Here is a 20,091-nt window from a genome sequence, read left to right as displayed (position 1 = left end):
CTTGCCTCCGTGACCAGTGCCATCCATTTATTTCTCCTCCTTTTAGATTTCTTGATTCTTCGAAGCACCCTGTAACTCACATCACTCTTGTGATATTTCCTGTACCTCCCCCGCCACACTTCATCTCTGTAATCAGTATGCCCCACCTCTGACCCTTCCAGTAAGCTTTGCTTTTCTCCCCTCATACTTCTGTTCTCTTCTCTCATACCCCTGGGCCCGCCTCCTACTCTTGAGGCGGTCCCTCCCATCGCACATAAGCAGTCTGTTACCTTCAGGCCCTTGGCTCGGTTGATGGCTCGTAGGGGACGCAGCACTCTAAGGACTCGTAAAATCTTCACCACAGAGATGGCGCTGGAGCTGCAAGGAAAGGGCAGTGAGAGGACATCACAAATTCAATGTGGAGCATGGAATGACTGGAAAACTGGGCAGGTGAGGCCTGGTAGAAGAGGGTGCGCACAATCCATCTGCCCTGGTCTATCAAGAAACACACTCCATGGATGTGCACGCCTTTTGACCTCCGCCGAGGGTCTGCACTTAGCCATGACCCTGTAGTTCTGCTACCAGAAGACAAGCTGTGGTCTAGTACTGAAAGGTGGGTTCCAAGGTCACTCCCTGAACAGACTGAATCTCCCATTTGAGACTAACCTGGCTGACTAGTGAGTGACTTGCCTTTCTGAAAAGACACATACATTTTAGATTTTTTTAAAATTGTTCCTCATAGACTTCAGTAGACGTCCAAAACCCAGTATGCTAACTGCTGTAAAGTGACCCTTCTTGGGTGGTCACCCCCCCAAACCCCCTCCACACACACTTTTTTGCTGCTTGATGCTGTTGTTTTTGACCTGTTTGTATACTGAGGCCTGCTAACCGGACCTCTGTGTAGGAAAGTACCCTCTTTCTTGGCATGGTTACCCCCACTTTTTGCCTGCTGTCAGTGTGTTTAAACTTTTTTCACTGGGATACTGCTAACCAGAACCACAATGATTCTGCTCTCTCCTTTGGTTGCTTTGGTACCCTTTACAAAGCACATCTGGCATTCTGGTGTAGTCATGTAAGTCCTTAGTCTATGGTACTTAGGCACCCAGGACATTGGTACACCAGGGGTTCCCCATGGGCTGCAGCATGTACACCACATCAATGTAAGTCACCCCTATGGTAGATCCTTCCAGCCCAAAGGGCATGTTTGGTATGAAACATGGCGGAATCATACCCCAATACTAATGCCGGTATTGGTGGTATGATTACATGCACTTTAGGGGCTTCTTAGAGGACCCCTCAGTATTGCCCCTACCAGTCTTCCAGGGATGGCGGGCAGTCCACGCTACTCAGACAGGTTTCTGCCCTCTTGCTGCTTAACAAGCTCAAGCAAGGGAAGGCAGAACAAAGGATTTCCTATCAGGGAGAGGATGCAGTCCAGGGACCCCAAGTCTGTTCTCTGGCGCGAAACCCCTCAAAGGGAAGAGGACCGACCACTTCTCTGTCCATCACCACTCAGGGGTGGTGCCCAGAGCTCCTCCAAGTGGCCACTTGATTCTGCCATCTTGAAAACAACATGACCAGAGGCCCCTGGGAGCATCTGGTTGGTCAGGACAGGTGACTGACATCAGAATGCCCCTCCTATAGGTGGTGTGCTCTCTCCCTTCAAATTTGGTTACCTTCGACCATTTAGAACTCCACAACTGGCATACTGGTGCCCTACATAAGTCCACTGTATATGGTACTTAGGTACCCAGGGCATTGGGACACCAGGGGTCCCCCACGGGTTGCAGCATGTATCATGCCACCCATGGGAGCCCATGCAAAATGTGTCTGCAGGCCTGCCATTACAGCCTGCATAAAAGGGTGCATGCACCCTTTCACTACAGGTCACTGCACCAGGTCACTGTAAGTCACCCGTATGGTAGGCCCTTCCAGCCCAAAGAGCAGGGTGCAGGTACCTGTGTGTGAGGGCACTCCTGCATGAGCAGAGGTGCCCATACGAACTCCAGTTCCATTGTGCTGGACTTTGTAAGTGCAGGGAAGCCATTTTACCCATGTATTGGACATGGGTCACACGCTACCTGTGTCCAGGTACATAATGGTAACTCTGATCCTGGGCATGTTTGAAATCAAACATGTCGAAATCATACCCCAATACTAATGCCAGTATTGGATGTATGATTCCCTGCACTCTGGGCCCTCTTAGATGACTCACCAGCATTGCTCCTACCAGTCTTCCAGGGTTTTCAGGCAGCCCACGCTGCTGCAGCCCTTCAAACAGATTTCTGCCCTCCTGCTACTTGATCAGCTCAGGCAGGGAAAGGCAGAACAAAGAATTTCCTGTGGAAGAGGGAGGCAACACCCTCTCCCTTGGAAATAGATGTTACAAGGCTTGGGAGGGGTGGCCGCCCCAAGCCACTGGTTTAGTTTGAAGGGCAAATTTGGTGCCCTACTTGCATAAACAGGATTGCACCAACCAAGGGACCCCCGGTCCCTGCTGTGGGTCAAAACTGGACAAAGGAAAGGGAAGTGACCTCTCCCGTGTCCATCACCACCCCAGAGGTGGTGCCCAGAGCTCCTCCAGGTGGCCACTCAATTCTGCCATCTTGAAATCAAGATGAACAGAGGCCCATGGGAGCATCTGAGTGGCCATGTCAGGCAGGTGATGTCAGTGACCCCTCCTGATCAGGTAGTCACAGTGCAAAGTGACCAAACCCACTTTTAGGGCTATTTAGGGGCTCCCTTGCGGGTGGGTTCCCAGATCCGACATGCAAGACTCCATCAGGACTCCTCTGCATTGTTTACTTCTGCTCCATGCCACCGGAACCACAACTGGACACTTCAGGAACCGACAAGACTGCAACTCCTGAGATGACCTTACCTTGCATCATTATTTACCCAGCTCCTTCCAGTAACTCCAGTAACATTTCGCCCGCTGTGCATCTTCTTGTGTAGGCAAGACTTCAGCTGCACCAAGAAGCAAGAAAGACTCTCCCTTGGAGTGAATGAGTCACTTCCCTGCATCTGCAGGCACCGACAGCAACAACATCCAGCTGCTTGGATCTGCTCTCCTCTGGAATTGCATTGATCCTGCATCAAAGGTGGTGGGTGGTCTGGAGTGATTCCCTTGGTCCTCTCTACCAGCTGTACATCTTGGGAGACGGTGAGCCCTTGCCTCTCCTTGTCGTACAGTACCCTTGTGCACCGCGACTCTCGCAGAAACCAAGGCTTCTTGTCTCCTGCTCCAAGGAATCTTCAGGCTCCGAGTAGCCTCAGCCCCCAGCACTTCATCCTTGCAAGGACAGTCTCTCCTCTGCCGCTCCAGCGACATGGGACTCCTCTCCAGGTATGCTGATTGGGTCTCACTGCAACTTACTGTGCCTACTGCCTGTCCGGTTCTCCCGACTCCTGAGGGTCAGCCCAGTCTCCCCTCCAAGGGTCATATCCCCTGGACCTTGCTTCCCTTCAGCATTGCAACCCTTCTTTTGCCTCTTCGTGCATTTGCCAAGGCTTGTTGGTGATTTTCCTAACCACTCACCATCTTCGATCTGACGATTGATGTGGAACATCATCTGCACTGCTCCAATGACTCCTCTGCAGCTCCTGGAATCTACAGCTGATCTTCTCTTTCCCCTGTCGACCCGGATCTTCATCCACAGAAGGGTGGGTAGTTGCTCCTTCACCGACTGGACACTCCATCATGGACTGGACTCTGTCCTCTTCTTTTGCAGGTCCTTGTCTTCCAGAATCCACCTCTGGGTTCCTCTGGTCTGGCCCTGTTTTTGCATAATCCATTTTCTAAGTCCTCTTGTTAGTCCTTGGGAAAACCAGGTACTTATCTCTGCTCTCCTGGTTGCTGGGGGTCACTAAGGTACTCACCTCTTGGGGCCCAAGTTCTCCCAGCTCCCCTCTAACTACTCCATACCCTTGGGTGAGGGATTTCACTTCACATTCCACTATTTTAGCATACTGTTTAGCCCTCCCCTAGGGCCCTAGCGATTTTCTACAATTCTTGCCAATGCTTGTTGTTTTCTATGCTAATTTCTGATTGTTATTGTGTATAGATATAGTGTATACTTATCTCCGGCTGGGGGGGACTGCCTATAAGTAGTCTAGTGTAGTGTTACTGTAATAAAGTACCTTTATTTTGGTAACACTGTGGTTCCTTTCATGTGTGATAAGTTACTGTATGACTACAGTGGTATTGCATGAGCTTTGCATGTCTCATAAATAAGTCTTGGTTGCTCATCCACAGCTACCTCTGGAGAACCCTGGCTTCCTAGACACTGTCTTCAATCACTAATAGGGGTTGCCTGGACCTGGTACAATGTGCCAACACCATAGGTGCCCACCACACACCAGGCCAGCTTCCTACACAAGACTCCACCAGGAATCCTCTGCATCAACCTCTTCTGCTCCTGGCCACCGGAACCGCTGCTGGACTTCACAGGAACCAAATAAGCCTGCAACTCCTGAGACAACCTCTCCTTGCAACAATGTTTCTCTGGCTCCTTCCAGCAACTGAAACATTTCCACTGCTGTGCATCCTCTGGAGTTGGCAAGACTTCAGGTGCACTTAAAAAGCAAGAAGGAATCTTTCTTGGAGTGAGTAAGTCACTCCCCTGAATGCGCAGGCACCAAAGGCAATGATGTCCGGCTGCTGGGATCCGCTCTCCACATGAACTGCGTGGATCCTCCAACAGAGGTGGTGGTTCTGAGTGGTCATCCTGGTCCTCTCTGCCTTCCGTCCAACTTGGGAGCCGGTGAGCCCTTGCCTCTCCTTGCAGGACAGAATCCCTGTGCACCATGACTCTTGCAGCAACCAAGGCTTGTTGACTCCTGCTCTGAGGGATCTTCAGGCTCCAAGTAGCCACGGCCTCTAGCACTTCATCCTTGCTAGGATAGTTTCTCCTCTACTTCTTCAGCGACGTGGGACTCCTCTCCCAGTGTGCTGACTGGGTCTCACTGCAACTTAATATGTCTGCTGCCAGTGGGTTGCCTGTGGGGGTTACGACTGCTTCTTCGGCTCTCCCAACTCCTGAGAGTCAGCTTGGACTCCCCTCCAGGGGTCAAGTCTCCTGGACCTTGCTGGTCTGCAAATACTGTTCCGCCCAGATTTGCACTTGCCAAGGCTTGTTTGCTGTCCTCCTGACTACCGACCCGGCGACCGGTGTGCCGACATCTGCTGCAGAACTGTAGGGATCCCTCTTTGGCTCTCAGGCTCCACAGCTGATCCTCATCTTTCACAGACGGTTAGGATGTGGCTCCTGCCCCACCTGGAAACTCCTACGTGGACTGGACTCTGTTCTCTTCTTTTGCATGTCCCCTTCATCTGGGGTTCCACTGGACTGATCCGGTTCTTTCAAACTTCCTTTTCCAAGTCCCCTTGTTAGTCTTTGGGAAGAATAGGTAACTTACTTCTGCTCTGCTGGTCGCTGGGGGTCATCTAGGTACTCACCTTCCGAGGTCACAAGTTCTCCCAACTCCCTTCTAACTATTCCACATCCTTGGGTGGGGGACCTTACTTCGCATTTTACTATTTTAGTATAAGTTTGACCCCCCCCCCCAATAGGGCCTTAGCTAATTGCTATTTCTTGCCAATTCTTGTTGTTTTTCTGCCCTATTTCCTAATACTTACTGTGTATATATAGTCTGTACTTAACTCCAGCTGGTGGACTGCCTATAAATAATCTAGTTCACTGTTACTGTAATAAAGTACCTTTATTTGTGCAACACTGTGTGGTTCTTTTCATGTGTGATAAGTTGCCGTGTGACTACTGTGTATTGCAAGTGCGTTACACTCCTCCTAGATAAGTCTTGTCTGCTCATCCACAGCTGCCACTAGAGAGCCCTGGCTTCTTAGACACTGTCTCACTCACTAATAGGGGTTGCCTGGACCTAGTATAAGGTGTAAACACCATAGGTGTCCACCACACACAAGGCCTGCTTCCTACACTCAGTGCCTATGCTCTTTCCCTTAAAGTGTATGTCGAATTGCACAGGCCAATTGGCAAGGACTTTACCACCCCTGTAAGGGCCTAGTAATTGGTACCAGTGGTACCCAGGACCAGGGTGGTAAAGGGGTCACCACGGCAGCAGCACTGATAGTGCTACCCTGTGTGACCTGAGTAAAAGTGAGACCGCAAAGCTGCCATGTCAGCCTGCATGATGAGCCTGCTGCCCAAGTGCAAATCTGTCCACACCAAGTGCAGGCAGAGCCTCCTGTGCTGCCCATAGACAGATCAGTCACCCCTAAAGTGGGCCTCCTAGGGCCCACAAGGCAGGCTGCACCGCTCTATGAGTGACAACATATATGTATGAGCACATATGACCCCGTGCTGGCATTTGAAACTTAATGCTGTCACGAGTAACCGGCGGCCCAAAGGATAACATGGACTGGCACCTGGGCACTTCCCAGATGTTCAGCTCCGTGATGGACCAGCCGATTCACCCAAACACGTCCCCCCATGTTTGGTATCAAACTTCTTGCTTTTTAACCCTGAGCACCATGCCCATGCTCAGGTTTAGCTAGCATGTGCTACGTTGGTGCCCACCAAATTACCAATCTCTCTGATGTTTTGGCAGGCTCTCTCGAGCCTCTACCACCACAGACAAGAGTCTGCCCTCCTGCTGGTTGTGCTAGCACATCCGAAGGATGGAGACAAAGGGCCTGGGCAGGTAGGAGGTCACACCTCCTTCCTCCCAGAATGGCTAGTGTGAAAGGTAATCAAGGCGGTGAGCCTCAAAGACTTCCCCCTCTCTTGATATAATTACTTGTACCCCAGTGAAGGACAAAGGCCTTCCCGCCCTGTCCAGCCCTCCAGGTGGGAAAATTAGGTATGCAGGAGGCATACACCTCCAAAAGGCTAGCCAAACCTTTAGGGTAGGCTAGGAGGTCTGTAAGCCGAGGAAAGGTCCTGCCACCTTGGTAACCCTTAGAAGTAGTGGGTTCTGGGTAGAAAGTGGAATCATCCCACAGGAAGTTGTCACTGCAGGGGTGGACTAGCTACTGGGACCAGTAGCACATTGGCCACTGCCCTTCACATCCTTAATGCCCACAAAGAACAAGTTACTTACCTTCGGTAACACCTTTTCTGGTGGATACACTAGCTACCTGTGGATTCCTCACCTTATGAATTCTCACAATGCGCCAGCATTCAACTGACATTTTCTTCCCAGCTCTGCACGTCGATGAGGACATCACAATTGCCCGACTCCACGCGACTCCATCTGACGTCATTGTGGCAATAAAAGGTCCTCGCCGGCGTGCTCACGTCAGTTTTCACAATTTTTTATGTGCCTTTGAGGCGAACAGGTGATCACCAACTTCACAAACTCAATATATGTACATCAATCAAATATAATACATAATATTTATGTAAATAAAAAGAGCAAAAACGAATATACATATACACCCAAATAAATCTTGGTGTGACCAGACCGGCAACGGGGAGGCGGGTGGGACTGTGAGGCATCCACAGGTAGCTAGTGTATCCACCAGAAAAGACGTTACTGAAGGTAAGTAACTTGTTCTTCTGATGGATACAACTACCTGTGGATTCCTCACCTTACGAATAGAGTCCCAAAGTAGTACCGCACTTGGAGGCGGGTGCCTGAATGGTCACAACAAGAAATCCTGCAGTACAGAACTTGCAAAATGGCCGTCCCTCCTAACTTCCCAGTCTAAGCAATAATGCTTAGCAAAAGTGTGGAGAGAAGCCCAAGTTGCAGCCTTACAGATCTCAGAAACCGGGACACCTCTTGCCAAGGCTGAAGTGGCAGACTTAGCCCTGGTGGAATGGGCCCTAATACCAACAGGAGGAACCTTCTTTGCCAAAGAATAACAGAGTTTAATGCAAAGAATGAACCACCTGGACAGTGCTCTCTTGTGGACTGCCATTCCTTTCCTCTTCCCCACATAGCCAATGAAGAGTTGATCGTCCACTCGAAACTCTCTGGTCCTTTCAATATAAAAGCTTAAAGCCCTCCTTGGGTCAAGTCGATGCAGTCTCTCCTCCTCTTTCGATGGATGGGGAGGAGGGTAAAAGGACGAGAGTGTTATGGATTCCCCCATATGAAATGGAGTAACTTCCTTTGGTAGGAACGCCGTGCTGGTTCTCAGCACCACCTTGTCTGCATGAAAGGATGTGAAAGGGGGCTTTACACTAAGAGCCTGTAGCTCACACACATGCCTAGCAGACGTGATAGCTGTGAGGAAAACTGTCTTAAAAACTAATAGCCTTAATGGGCAAGAATGCAAAGGTTCAAATGGTGAAACCATCAGAAAAGTGAGAACTAAATTCAAATCCCACTGAGGCATAACAAACGGAGTGGGAGGAAACTTGTTAGTTAACCCTTGAAGGAATCTAAGAACTATAGGGGACTTAAATAAGGAAGGTTGATCAGGAAGGCAAAGAAAAGCCGACAGTGCTAACAAATAGCCTTTCATAGTTGCAACTGCGCAACCCTTCTGTGCCAATGAAAATGCAAAAAAGCAAAATATCAGATAAATAGGCCTTTAAGGGATCAATTTGTCTCTCTCCACACCAAGTAACAAATTTTGCCCATCTACCGGCATAGACAGTCTTGGTGGATTGTTGCCTTGCCAATAAAATAACATCCACCACTTCTGGCGGGAGAGAAAAAGAATTCAGATTGCCCCGTTCAATCTCCAGGCATGTAGGTGCAGGCTCTGGAGGTGGGGGTGTAGAACCTGCCCCTGCGAGAGGAGGTCTACCCTATGAAGGAGACGGAGCGGAGGGCACAGTGAGAGTTGGAGAAGGTCCATGTACCACACCCTTCTCGGCCAATCTGGAGCTATTAAGATAACTTGGGCCCGTTCTTGGCGAATCCTCCTCAGAACCTGAGGAATCAAGGGTATGGGGGGAAATGCGTAAATCAACTGGCCATTCCAGGACATCTGAAACGCGTCCCCCAACGCCCCTTGCACCAGATACTGGAGGCTGCAGAACGACGGGCAGTGTGCGTTTCCTGAGTGGCAAACAGGTCTACCTGAGGAAACCCCCACATCAGGAAGATGTAATGGATCAGGTCTGGATGGAGCCACCACTCGTGATCGGTCGAGAAATGCCAACTGAGACTGTCCGCACGTACATTCAGAACTCCGGCCAGATGGTTTGCTACTAAGCAAATCCGATGGTCCTGAGCCCACGACCAGAGTTGCAGAGCCTCTCTGCAGAGAAGGTACAACCCTACTCCTCCCTGCTTGTTGATGTACCACATCGCGGTAGTGTTGTACGTCAGGACTTGGACCGACTGACCACGAAGGGAGGGGAGGAAGGCCTTGAGAGCCAGACGTATTACCCGCAATTCCAACAGATTGATATGAAACATCTGTTCCACTGGAGGCCAATGACCTTTGACCTCCAGGTCCCCCAGATGTGCTCCCCACCCTAGAATGAAAGCATCCGTTATGACCATGGCCACCGGAGGCAGTAGTGAAAATGGCCTTCCTTGTAAAAGATTGCCGTCCAAAGCCCACCATAGTATATCCGCCGCAGCATCTCTGGAGATCGTTTTCGACTCCTCAAGATCCCCTTTGTGTTAAAACCACTGCCTGTGGAGGCACCACTGAAGAGCTCTCATGTGCCAGCGTGCATGAGTGACCAACAGAATGCAAGAAACGACCAGACCAAGCAGACGTAGGACTTTGAGGACTGGAACAACCGCTCCATTTCGAAACATTGGAATCAAGGCCTGAATGTCCTGAATCCGCTGAGGTGGAGGAAAGGCCTGATCCAACGTTGTGTCCAGTATTGCCCTTATGAACAGGAGGCGCTGAGAGGGCTCCAGGTGAGATTTGGGCATGTTTACCGAAAAACCCAGATTGAACAACAACCGGGTTGACATCTGCAGGTGATGCAGCACAAGCTCTGGAGACTTGGCTTTGATCAACCAGTTGCCCAGGTAAGGGAATACCGATATTACCGTCCTCCTGAGATTTGCTGCAACCACTGTGAAGACTCAAGGTGCTGAAGTAAGACCAAAAGGAAGGACCGCAAACTGGTAGTGTTGCGACCCTACCACAAACCGGATATACTTCCTGTGCGACTTCAGAATAGTGATATGAAAGCACGCATCCTGTAATTCGACAGACACCATCCAATCCTCTTTGTTCAACGTCAGAAACACCTGCGCTAGGGTCAGCATTTTGAATTTCTCCGGATGAGGAACCAATTCAAAACCCTCAGGTCCAGGATAGGCCTCAACTGACCGTCCTTCTTGGGGATCAGGAAATATCTTGAATAACAACCATGACTCCTTTCCTCCTTTCCTACTCTGGAACCAAGTCCACTGCCCCTTTCTATAAAAGGACTAGAACTTCCTGCTGCAACAACAGGAGATGGTCTTCTGTGCAAAAGGATGGACGGGGAGGGAAAAGAGGAGGAAACTCCCGAAAAGGAAGGGCATAACCTTTCCCCACAATGTTGAGAACGCAGGAGTCCGATGTGACTAACTCCCACTCGCAGAGAAAATGAAATAACTTTCCCCCTACAGGAGAAGCATGAGACATAATGGGCGGAGAACTAAGGCTGCTTTCCTTGCTGCGTCCCCCCTGAGGAAGAGGAGGAGGCAGTGTGCTGCTGGGTGGACCCTCTTGTTCTAACCCTACCCCGCCCTCTAAAGGACCTATAGGGTAGACCTGAAGGCTGCTGGGCTGCCGACTGAGGTCTCCCACGAAAGGAAGTTCCTCTCCCGAACCCCCTAAACCTTCTGAAAGTCCTGAATGTGGCAGTGGAAGCATGCAGGCCCAAGAACTTGGCAGTAGCTCTGCTTTCCTTAAAACGCTCTAAGGCATAGTCAGCTTTAGCTCCAAATAATTTGTCCCCATCAAAAGGTAGGTCCAACTGACGCTATGATCCCCAAGGTACTGATACCAGGCCTGGCACGGACGTCCTACGATCCAGGTACCTTGTGACCTACTCCCAACTCAGGTGTAGACACAGCACAGAGCTTGCCCTTTTATTTCTAGGGGGCCAGACGACTCGGTCCTCATGCCCATGCCACCCGGCTAGCTTGCCTATTTGTTTAAATTGTTTATCCTCCCTACCATCTTGCATCCCCACCCCGAGGGTCCTACAACCTTACAATTTTATAATTATTACAACTTTATAACGTGATACAACTTGGCATTTCATCTACGCCCCATCTCATACCTCTTATCTCTATTTATATCTTTTTTCTTACCCCCCCTCCCTCTTCCCATGTGATTTGATCAGTACAATATGTTTTTCTTAAATCACGATTGACAACACCCCATTGTCCCATCCGCGCCCCCATTTCGTTGATTCATTGTATACAATTGTTGATAACAGTTTGGACTTCGACCCCACTTGGGTTTTGTACGATATTGCAATGTTCATAATAAAACTTTAATTAAAAAATAAAAATTAAAAAAAAGGTAGGTCCAAAAGGGTCGTCTGGACATCAGTAGAGAATCCTGAAGATCTCAACCATGCATGCCTCCTGGTGACAATGGAAGTGCCAATAACCCTGGCCACAGGGTCTGTAGTATCCAAACCCGACTGGATGACTTGCCTAGCTGCAGCCTGCACATCTGACAGGAGTCCCTGCAATTCTAGAGGGAAATCAGGTACCACAGTTTTAGCTGCGTCCATCAGGGCATGAATGTACCTGCCCAATATGCAAGTCGCATTGGGAGATTTGAGGGCCATGCTGCAGGATGAAAAGGTCTTTTGGGCTGACTGCTCCATCCTCTTGGACTCCCTGTCTGAAGGTGTAGCAGGGAATGAACCTGGATCCGAACAAGAGAAGCAAGAAGCCTGGACCACCAAACTCTCCGGAGTTGGATGTCTTGACAGGAACCCCGGATCGCCCGGAGCCACCCTGTACCTTCTTGCCACTGACCTGTTGACAGCTGACGACGTCACAGGCTTCTTCCAGACTTCCAGAATGGGCTCCGTAATAGCATTGTTAAAAGGAAGTAGTGGTTCCGCAGCAGCTGAAGCAGGATGCAGGACCTCAGTCAAGATGTTGGTCTTAACCTCTGCAGCAGGTAGTGGGAGGTCCAGGAACTCTGCTGCCTTTCGTACCACGAATGAAAAGAGGCCACCTTTTCTGTGTATTCTCCTGGAGAGGCTAGATCCCATTCAGGGGAAGTGTCTAACCACTTGCCGAGTCGAAGCCCTGATGGTCCCCCAGGGGCTCAGCAATTTCTCCTTCCTCCAGGAGCTACCTGTGATATTCCTGCTCCTCTAAGAGCCTCAGTGATCTTCTCCTAGATCTTAATCTGGCCTCTAATCTAGGCGGCGACATGGAATTCGCTGACGCTGACGACATCGGCTTCAAGCTTGACTGATGACCAGCAGACACACCCTGATCTCCGGATTCATCCGGCGCCGGAACCGAATCCATCGGCGCCGTGGACTCTAGGGGCGGCTTCACCGGCATCGATCGAACCTGGGGCGACGTCATCGGCTCCTCTGGTCTAGCAGGTGAACACATCGGTGCCAAAGGTCTTCCAGGAGATACCATCGGCATTGGCGCTGGACCAACACCCTCCGCAGGATAAAAGGGCATAAACGGCGCCGGCTTGTATGGAGTTGGAGCGCCCAATGTTAAGGCCAAAAGACCTGTGGGACCAGCCGGTGCACCACCAGGAGCCATGGTGTTAAAAGATATTAAACATGGCATTCAGAAATGCCGCCGGATCCGCTCCCGGAGTGGGGAAGGCAGGATACTGCTGCTCCTCCTGCAGCGTCGGTGCCAGATCCGGAACATCCAACCGTGCTCCAGGTGAGAAGCGAGGACTTACCTGTCGCTCGACCACCTCGTAGCCTGACTACGCTGGAGAAGCCTGAGGGCTCTGCAGTGGAGTCACCGTCGGACTCACCACCCACGTCGCAGAACGCCGACCGGGTGGAGACCTAGACCGAGACCGACCTTTATCCGAACGACGCCGGGAATGATGTTGCGCCGTTTCTTGTGCGACTTCGAGGATTTTCCGGAAGAAGACCTCCGATGGCGCATGTCCTTCTTCACCTTGGCCAAAAATAATTTGGCCTCCCTCTCCTTCATTTTCTGGCAGGACCCACACTCCTCCGCGTTGTGCTCAGAACTCAAGCACCACAGGCAATCATTCTGTGGATGAAAATAAGTTACTTACCTGTAACTGTAGTTCTCCAGTATTGGAACCTTTCATAGATTCACATGCTTGAATCATTCCCCGTCGTCGAGATGGGAGTCCCCGGTATAATTTACACAAGCAGTGTTAAGGTATATTAACCAAGAAAGGCCTTAGGCCTCTTCAATTTAACAGTCTATCAGAGTCATTTTGTGAAAAGGACCAAACTTGAGTATCCACCAATCAGGCAACAGCACCCTCCAGAATCCTCCTGAGAGAAGCCCCAGCACCTCAGACTTTTCAAGCACAAGTGCGTTAAAGATAGGAAAAAAGAGAGAGAGAAAGGTGAATTGAGCTTCTCGGGGAGGAGGGTGGGTCGCATGTGAATCTATGAAAGATTCCAATAATGGAGAACTACAGTTACAGGTAAGTAACTTATTTTCTTACTCCAGTATTGGAACTTTCATAGATTCACATGCTTGAATCAGAGTAGGGAGCGGTAGCTTTGCATATTGTACTATAATAACCATATTTGATAGAAAACACGTTCATAAATAAAACATCAGTATATTCCTGTATATAAATCTATGTAACTATAAAGGCATACACCTATATATATCTATATATATCAACACATATACCCATATATAAATATATATATATATATATCCAGATCGACATAGAGCAAAAAATATCCCGAAACACATATGTAATATGATTAGTATCATTAAAAATGTCCACTTATCTGTCTGTCACATTGTTCTCTTTACTCTTGTTTACCTTCGTTTGTTTGTTTCATTTTTTTTTTTTTAACTGTGTAAGCGTATATAAGAGATATAAACAATGTGCATACCTGTTCTAGGATGGAGGGACGGAGAAGAGATGGCTCACCTTCACCTGAAGAGATTCCTGAGAACTGCTTGACCCACTGCTACCTCTCCCTGAGATAGATTCCAAGCAGTAGTGCTTTGTGAATGTATGACAGCTCCTCCATGTTGCTGCCCTACAAATGTCTTGTAGGGAAACTCCGGTGAACAGTGCAGCTGACGATGAGACTGCCCTTGTGGAGTGAGCATGTACAGGTGAGTGCAGAGGTTTGCCCGCTGCTTGATGGCAGAAGCGAATGGCTGAGGCTATCCATCTGGAAATACTCTGCTTGGAGAGTGGATAGCCTTTTCTAGGAGCACTGTATGCTACGAATAGCTGATTAGAGCGTCAAAAAGATTTAGTTCTGTCCAAATAGAATTGAACACATCTTTTAACGTCTAAGGAGTGTAATGCCCTCCCAGCCGGAGTAGATGGAGGAGGAAAAAAGGATTTGAAGACTAAAGGTTCATTGATGTGAAAGTCTGAAGGAACCTTTGGAATAAAATGCGGATTAGTCCGCATTAACAGTCTGTTGTGTTTAAGCTGTACGAATGGCTCTGGAATGGAGAGAGCTTGCATCTCGCTGACTCGTCTGGCTGATGTGAGAGCTACCAATAAAGCAACCTTCCACGAAAGGAACTTGAGAGAAGCACGATGGATTGGCTCAAACGGATGTTTCATCAGTTGTGATAAGACGATATTTAGGTTCCACGAAGGAGGTGGTGGTCTGAAAGGAGTGAAAACTCTGAAAAGCCCCTTCAAAAACCTTTTAATCAGATGAGAGGAGTAGAGTGAGGGTGAAGCATCCGAATGTCTGTATGCTGCTATCGCTGCTAGGTGTACTTTAATAGAAGAATGTGCCAGGCCAGCTTGATCTAGCTGCAATAAGTACGGTAATATTTCTTCTGGTGGTGAAACTAATGGGTCAATCTGCCGCTGATGACACCAGACACAGAATCGTTTCCATTTACAATAATAAGTTTTATTGGTGCTATCCGCTCTGGCTTTTGACAAGATATCCCTACACTCCTGTGGGATATTCAAATGTGCGAACTCCCTGTGCTCAGGAGCCATGCTGACAAACACATCGACTTCGGATCCGGGTGCCATACCTGCCCTTTGTTCATTGTTAACAATTGGGGTAACAGCTTCAGCGGAATGTGAGGTTTGATTGACAGAAGAGGAAGTTCCGCGAACCAATGTTGATGCGGCCAATACGGAGCTATTAATATCAAAGTGCACGGCTCTGCTTTCATCTTCGTGAGGACTCGTGGGATCAACGGAATTGGAGGAAAGGCATAAGCAAAGATGTCTGACCAGACTATCGAAAATGCATTACCCCAAGATCCCATCTGGTGATGCCAACTTGCGAAGAACTGGCATTTGGCGTTGTGCTTGTTTGCAAACAGGTCTACTGTTGGTGTTCCCCACTGGGAAAAAATGTGGTCCACTATTGACTGGTCTAGATCCCACTCGTGGCAGCTTGACTTCTGCCTGCTGAGTGCATCTGCTGTCTTGTTGTTTATCCCCGGCAAGTGTACAGCTGAGAGTGTGATGCCTTGCTGCGAGGCCCAATTCCAAATTGTTTGGGCTTCTCTAGAGAGAGTGAGAGATCTTGTGCCTCCTTGTTTGTTGGGGTAATGCATCGTTGTGGTATTGTCTGTCCTTATAACCACTTGCGATCCTGAGATCTTGGGAAGAAACGCCTGTAGGGCAAGGTACACTGCTCTGAGCTCCAGCCAATTGATATGCCTTGATGCCAGATGCGGTGGCAATTTGGCACTTACTTGAAGATCCCGTAGCACAGCTCCCCAGCCTTCCAGGGATGCATCCGTAGTGATGGTCCACGGAGCCGGCTGCTGTAGGAACGAAAGGCCGATTGATAGATGATGCCTTAGGGACCACCATCTCAGAGACCTGAGTATTGTTGGAGTTATGTGTATCTGATCCTCGAAACTCCCTGAAACCTGGAGCCATTGACAATTCAGTTGCTTTAGACGGCATAGAGGAACTAGAGGTATGCATGAAGACATCATGCCCAACAGAGACTTGAACAGACGGACAGTAACCTTGCTTCTTTTCTGTATGGAACTTGTTAGTGTCAGTAACCTTTGTTGCCTCTCTAATGTGGGACATGCCATGGTGGATTGTGTGTCCAGTTTTGCCCCTAGAAAGGTAATACTGCGTGCTGGTAGAGGCTTGGATTTCTCCCAGTTGATGGTGAGTCCAAGGTTGGCTAGTAAGGAAACGCAATTTTTTGTTGATCTGCACGCTCCTGCGTAGGTCTTTGCCTTTATCAGCCAATCGTCTAAGTATGGAAATATTTGGTGTTTTCTCCTTCTGAGAAAGGCTGCGATTAGTGCTAGACATTTGGTAAATATTCTGGGAGCTGATTTCAGGCTGAAAGGAAGGACACGGAATTGAAAATGGCTGCTGGCTACGGTGAATCTCAGGTATTTACTGTGGGCAGGGTGGATGGGAATGTGGAAGTATGCATCTTTCAGGTCTAGTGTAGACCTGAAATCTCCCTGGTTGAGGCGCAGGAGGACGTTTTGTAGGCTGATCATACGGAATGATTGCTTTTTTAAGTAGGTATTTAGCTCCCGTAAATCGAAGATCGGCCTCCAATCCTTCCACTTTTTTCGAATGAGGAAGAACCTGGAATAAAATCCTGTTCCCCGCTGAGCTCGAGGCACCTTCTCTATAGCTCCTTTGAGAAGCATCTTGTCGATCTCCTTTTTGAGTTGTTAAGGGTGTCTTGAAGGAGTCCTGCGGGGGGGATTGGAGGGAGATAGTTGGGTAAATTCTAAAGTATGGCCCCGTTTCACTAATTGGAGGACCCACTTGTCTGATGTGATGGCTTGCCATTGTTTGAGGAATAGGGATATCCTCCCGCCCAGACCAAAAGGAGGGGAATTGGATGTAGCCGGAGCCTCGGATGCATCAGGCTCTCCGAGCCGAATCTTTGGCCGGGCGGGTTGAGCGTCCACGACCTCCAGGTCTACCATAGGCTGGTTGCGGCGGCTGTCTCTGTGGGTAGTACTGACGATATTGTTGGGAAGAGGAAGGATAGGTGGAATATCTGTACTGTTGATATCCTCCTCTGTATGAGGGTTGGCCACGCCCTCTAGGTCGAAAGGAAGGCTTTCGATATTGCAGGGTCCCTAGTGACCTTGCTGTGTCTGACTTAATAGATTGTAAGGCGTCATCAATGTGTTTCCCAAATAACGCCTGGCCATCAAAAGGTAAGTCCAAGATCTTATTTTGCACCTCTGGACGGAAAGAGGTAGCTTTAAGCCAACCTTGCCTTCTAAGAACCGCTGCACCAGCGAGCCCGCAAAAAGCAGTGGTTGCTATGTCCATTGCACAGTCGATAAGTTCTGCAGACGTGCGTTGACCCTCCTGCACAGTTTTGTTTGCCTCTGATCTTGTCTCTTCCGGCAACTGGCTAATATAAGGGGCAATGTCCGCCCATAGCTGTCTATCAAACCTAGCCAATATAGCCAATGAGTTGGCAGCTCTTACTAGGCTAGCCATAGAGGAAAATATTTTACCTATATTATCCAACCGTCTACCCTTTTTGTCTGGGGGTGCGGAAATCGGGGAAGAAGGATTCTTAGATCTTCTTAGTGTTGCCTGAGCTACCACCGAATCCGGAGGAGGGTGTGCAGTTAGACATGCTGGTGCATCGTCCGGTGCTTTGTACTTCTTATCTAAACGAGGCAGTACTGCTGTAACTGTAGCTGGATTATGCACAACCTTTAGACCCTCTTCCCACAGGTAGTTAACCATCGGGATAGAGCGCACGGATTTCTGGAAAGGCTCCTTAAAGTCATAACAGTCTGTTTGCTTGGTTGGCATTGGCAAAGCAAAACGTTTGGCAGCTCTTTCTAGGAGATTGTGAAACCCTCCTATGTCTTCTGGTGGGGACTCCACCTTAGATTGAGAAGGAGAAGGAGGAGCAGAGATGATGTATTCATCCCACTCGGACTGAGTGTCCAGGAGCTCCCCTTCTTCCTGATCTCCCTCTGAGATGTCTGTATCCTGAGGAAGTGTCATATCTGGAGTAGCCACATTCGTGAGAGGTAAAGAAGTAGGTCTCTGATGTGGAGTGGTAACCCCAGAGACGGGCGATGGAGGAGGTTGTTCCCCTTGAGGGGGAAAGCGCCTGCTGTAGTCAGCCAACATCGCTGAGGTCGGTCAATAGGGAGGATGGAATATATGCTCCCTGTTGGTATTACTGCTGTTCTGCATAAAATTGAGGGTCAGAGGATTCATCATACTTCTCCTCTTCCTGATACTTCACGTTTAATTGGGATGGACTATGGGCTGCTCCGAATGGCCCCTCGTCATCTGAGTTTTCATTTCCCTCTGAAAGGTGCACTGGAACAAGGGATGACACCTTACTAGGTGATGTATGTGTTGGCGTCAGTTTTTTCACAATTTTTTTATGTTTTTCCCTCTTCGGCGGTGTCGTCGACGGTGTCGTCGACGGCGCAGATATAGACTTCGTCATGGGCGGTATCGTAGATGCTGAGCGCACAGAGATTTTTATGGAAGAAAGTCTCGCCGACGAGTCTACCGTCGATGACGGTAGGGATGACACTGACATCAGCGCCGTCGACGATGACGATGTGTAGACGGTCGTCGACGCTGATGTCGTAGCTGCAGTTCTCGTCGGCGGTGGGGTGCCTGTCCTCGTCGACGTTGTCGTCGGCAGAGCCGTCGACGGTGGAAGTGCAGAACTGGATGTCATCGTCAGAAAAGCACTCACCGACGGTACCGTCGACGGTGAATCAGTCGTCGACTGTGCTTTTTTCGCAGTAACAGAGGATGGCTTCTTAAAAGGCACAGATGATGGTACAGAGGAAGATTTTTTGTGCCCCCTTGAACTGCTAGAATGACCTCTCTCCTCTTTCCTGGAAGCTTTCTGAGGAGAGGAAGATGGGCTGCAGCCCTTATAAGACCCTGAAGCAGTCTTTTTGTGGGCTTTCCTTGAGAGTTGGGAGGGAGATCTTGAGTCTGATCTCGCCCTCTTTGAAGATCTTTTGGATGTTGAAGAGTCATCACTCTCAGAGTCAGAAACTGGATTTTCTCTGTGTTTTAGTTTCTGTAGCCATATCAATAATCTGCCTTTGTAAGGAAATGCCTCCTTGGCATGGTTACCCCCTGACTTTTTGCCTTTGCTGATGCCAAGTTATGATTTGAAAGTGTCCTGAGGCCTGCTAACCAGGCCCCAGCACCAGTGTTCTTTCCCTAACCTGTTCCTTTGTCTCCACACTTGGCACACCCTGGCATCCAAGTAAGTCCCTTGTAACTGGTACCCCTGGAACCAAGGGCCCTGATGCCAGGGAAGGTCTCTAAGGGCTGCAGCATGTCTTATGCCACCCTGGGGACCCCTCACTCAGCACAGACACACTGCTTGGCAGCTTGTGTGTGCTGGTGGGGAGAAAATGACTAAGTCGACATGGCACTCCCCTCAGAATGCCATGCCAACCTCACACTGCCTATGGCATAGATAAGTCACCCCTCTAGCAGGCCTTACAGCCCTAAGGCAGGGTGCACTACACCATAGGTGAGGGCATAGATGCATGAGCACTATGCCCCAACAGTGTCTAAGCAAAACCTCAGACATTGTAAGTGCAGGGTAGCCATAAGAGTATATGGTCTGGGAGTCTGTCAAACACGAACTCCACAGCACCATAATGGCTACACTGAAAACTGGGAAGTTTGGTATCAAACTTCTCACCACAATAAATGCACACTGATTCCAGTGTACATTTTATTGTGAAATACACCGCAGAGGGCATTTTAGAGATGCCCCCTGAAAACATACCTGACTTCCAGTGTGGGCTGACTAGTTTTGCCAGCCTGCCACACACCAGACAAGTTGCTGGCCACATGGGGAGAGTGCCTTTGTCACTCTGTGGCTAGTAACAAAGCCTGTACTGGGTAGAGGTGCTTCTCACCTCCCCCTGCAGGGAACTGTAACACCTGGCGGTGAGCCTCAAAGGCTCACCTCCTTTGTTACAGCGCCCCAGGGCATTCCAGCTAGTGGAGATGCCCGCCCCCTCCGGCCACGGCACCACTTTTGGCGGCAAGGCCGAAGGAGATAATGAGAAAAACAAGGAGGAGTCACT

The 20,091-nt window shown here is 49.4% G+C and overlaps 1 protein-coding gene across 1 annotated transcript in view; it reads right to left on the bottom strand.

The window, feature by feature from the left end:
- The window catches only part of CACNA1F (calcium voltage-gated channel subunit alpha1 F), a 1,139,147-nt gene that overhangs the window by 561,980 nt on the left and 557,076 nt on the right, over positions 1–20,091 (bottom strand). The window contains exon 24 of the mRNA XM_069209307.1: positions 270–357. Coding sequence (XP_069065408.1) covers positions 270–357 — 88 coding nt within the window. The remainder of the gene's footprint in view (positions 1–269; positions 358–20,091) is intronic.

Source organism: Pleurodeles waltl, chromosome 10 (assembly GCF_031143425.1).
Source record: "Pleurodeles waltl isolate 20211129_DDA chromosome 10, aPleWal1.hap1.20221129, whole genome shotgun sequence".
Lineage (NCBI taxonomy): Eukaryota > Metazoa > Chordata > Amphibia > Caudata > Salamandridae > Pleurodeles > Pleurodeles waltl.
Note: the sequence above shows the minus strand (reverse complement) of the source record. Positions and strands in the feature narration are given on the sequence as shown.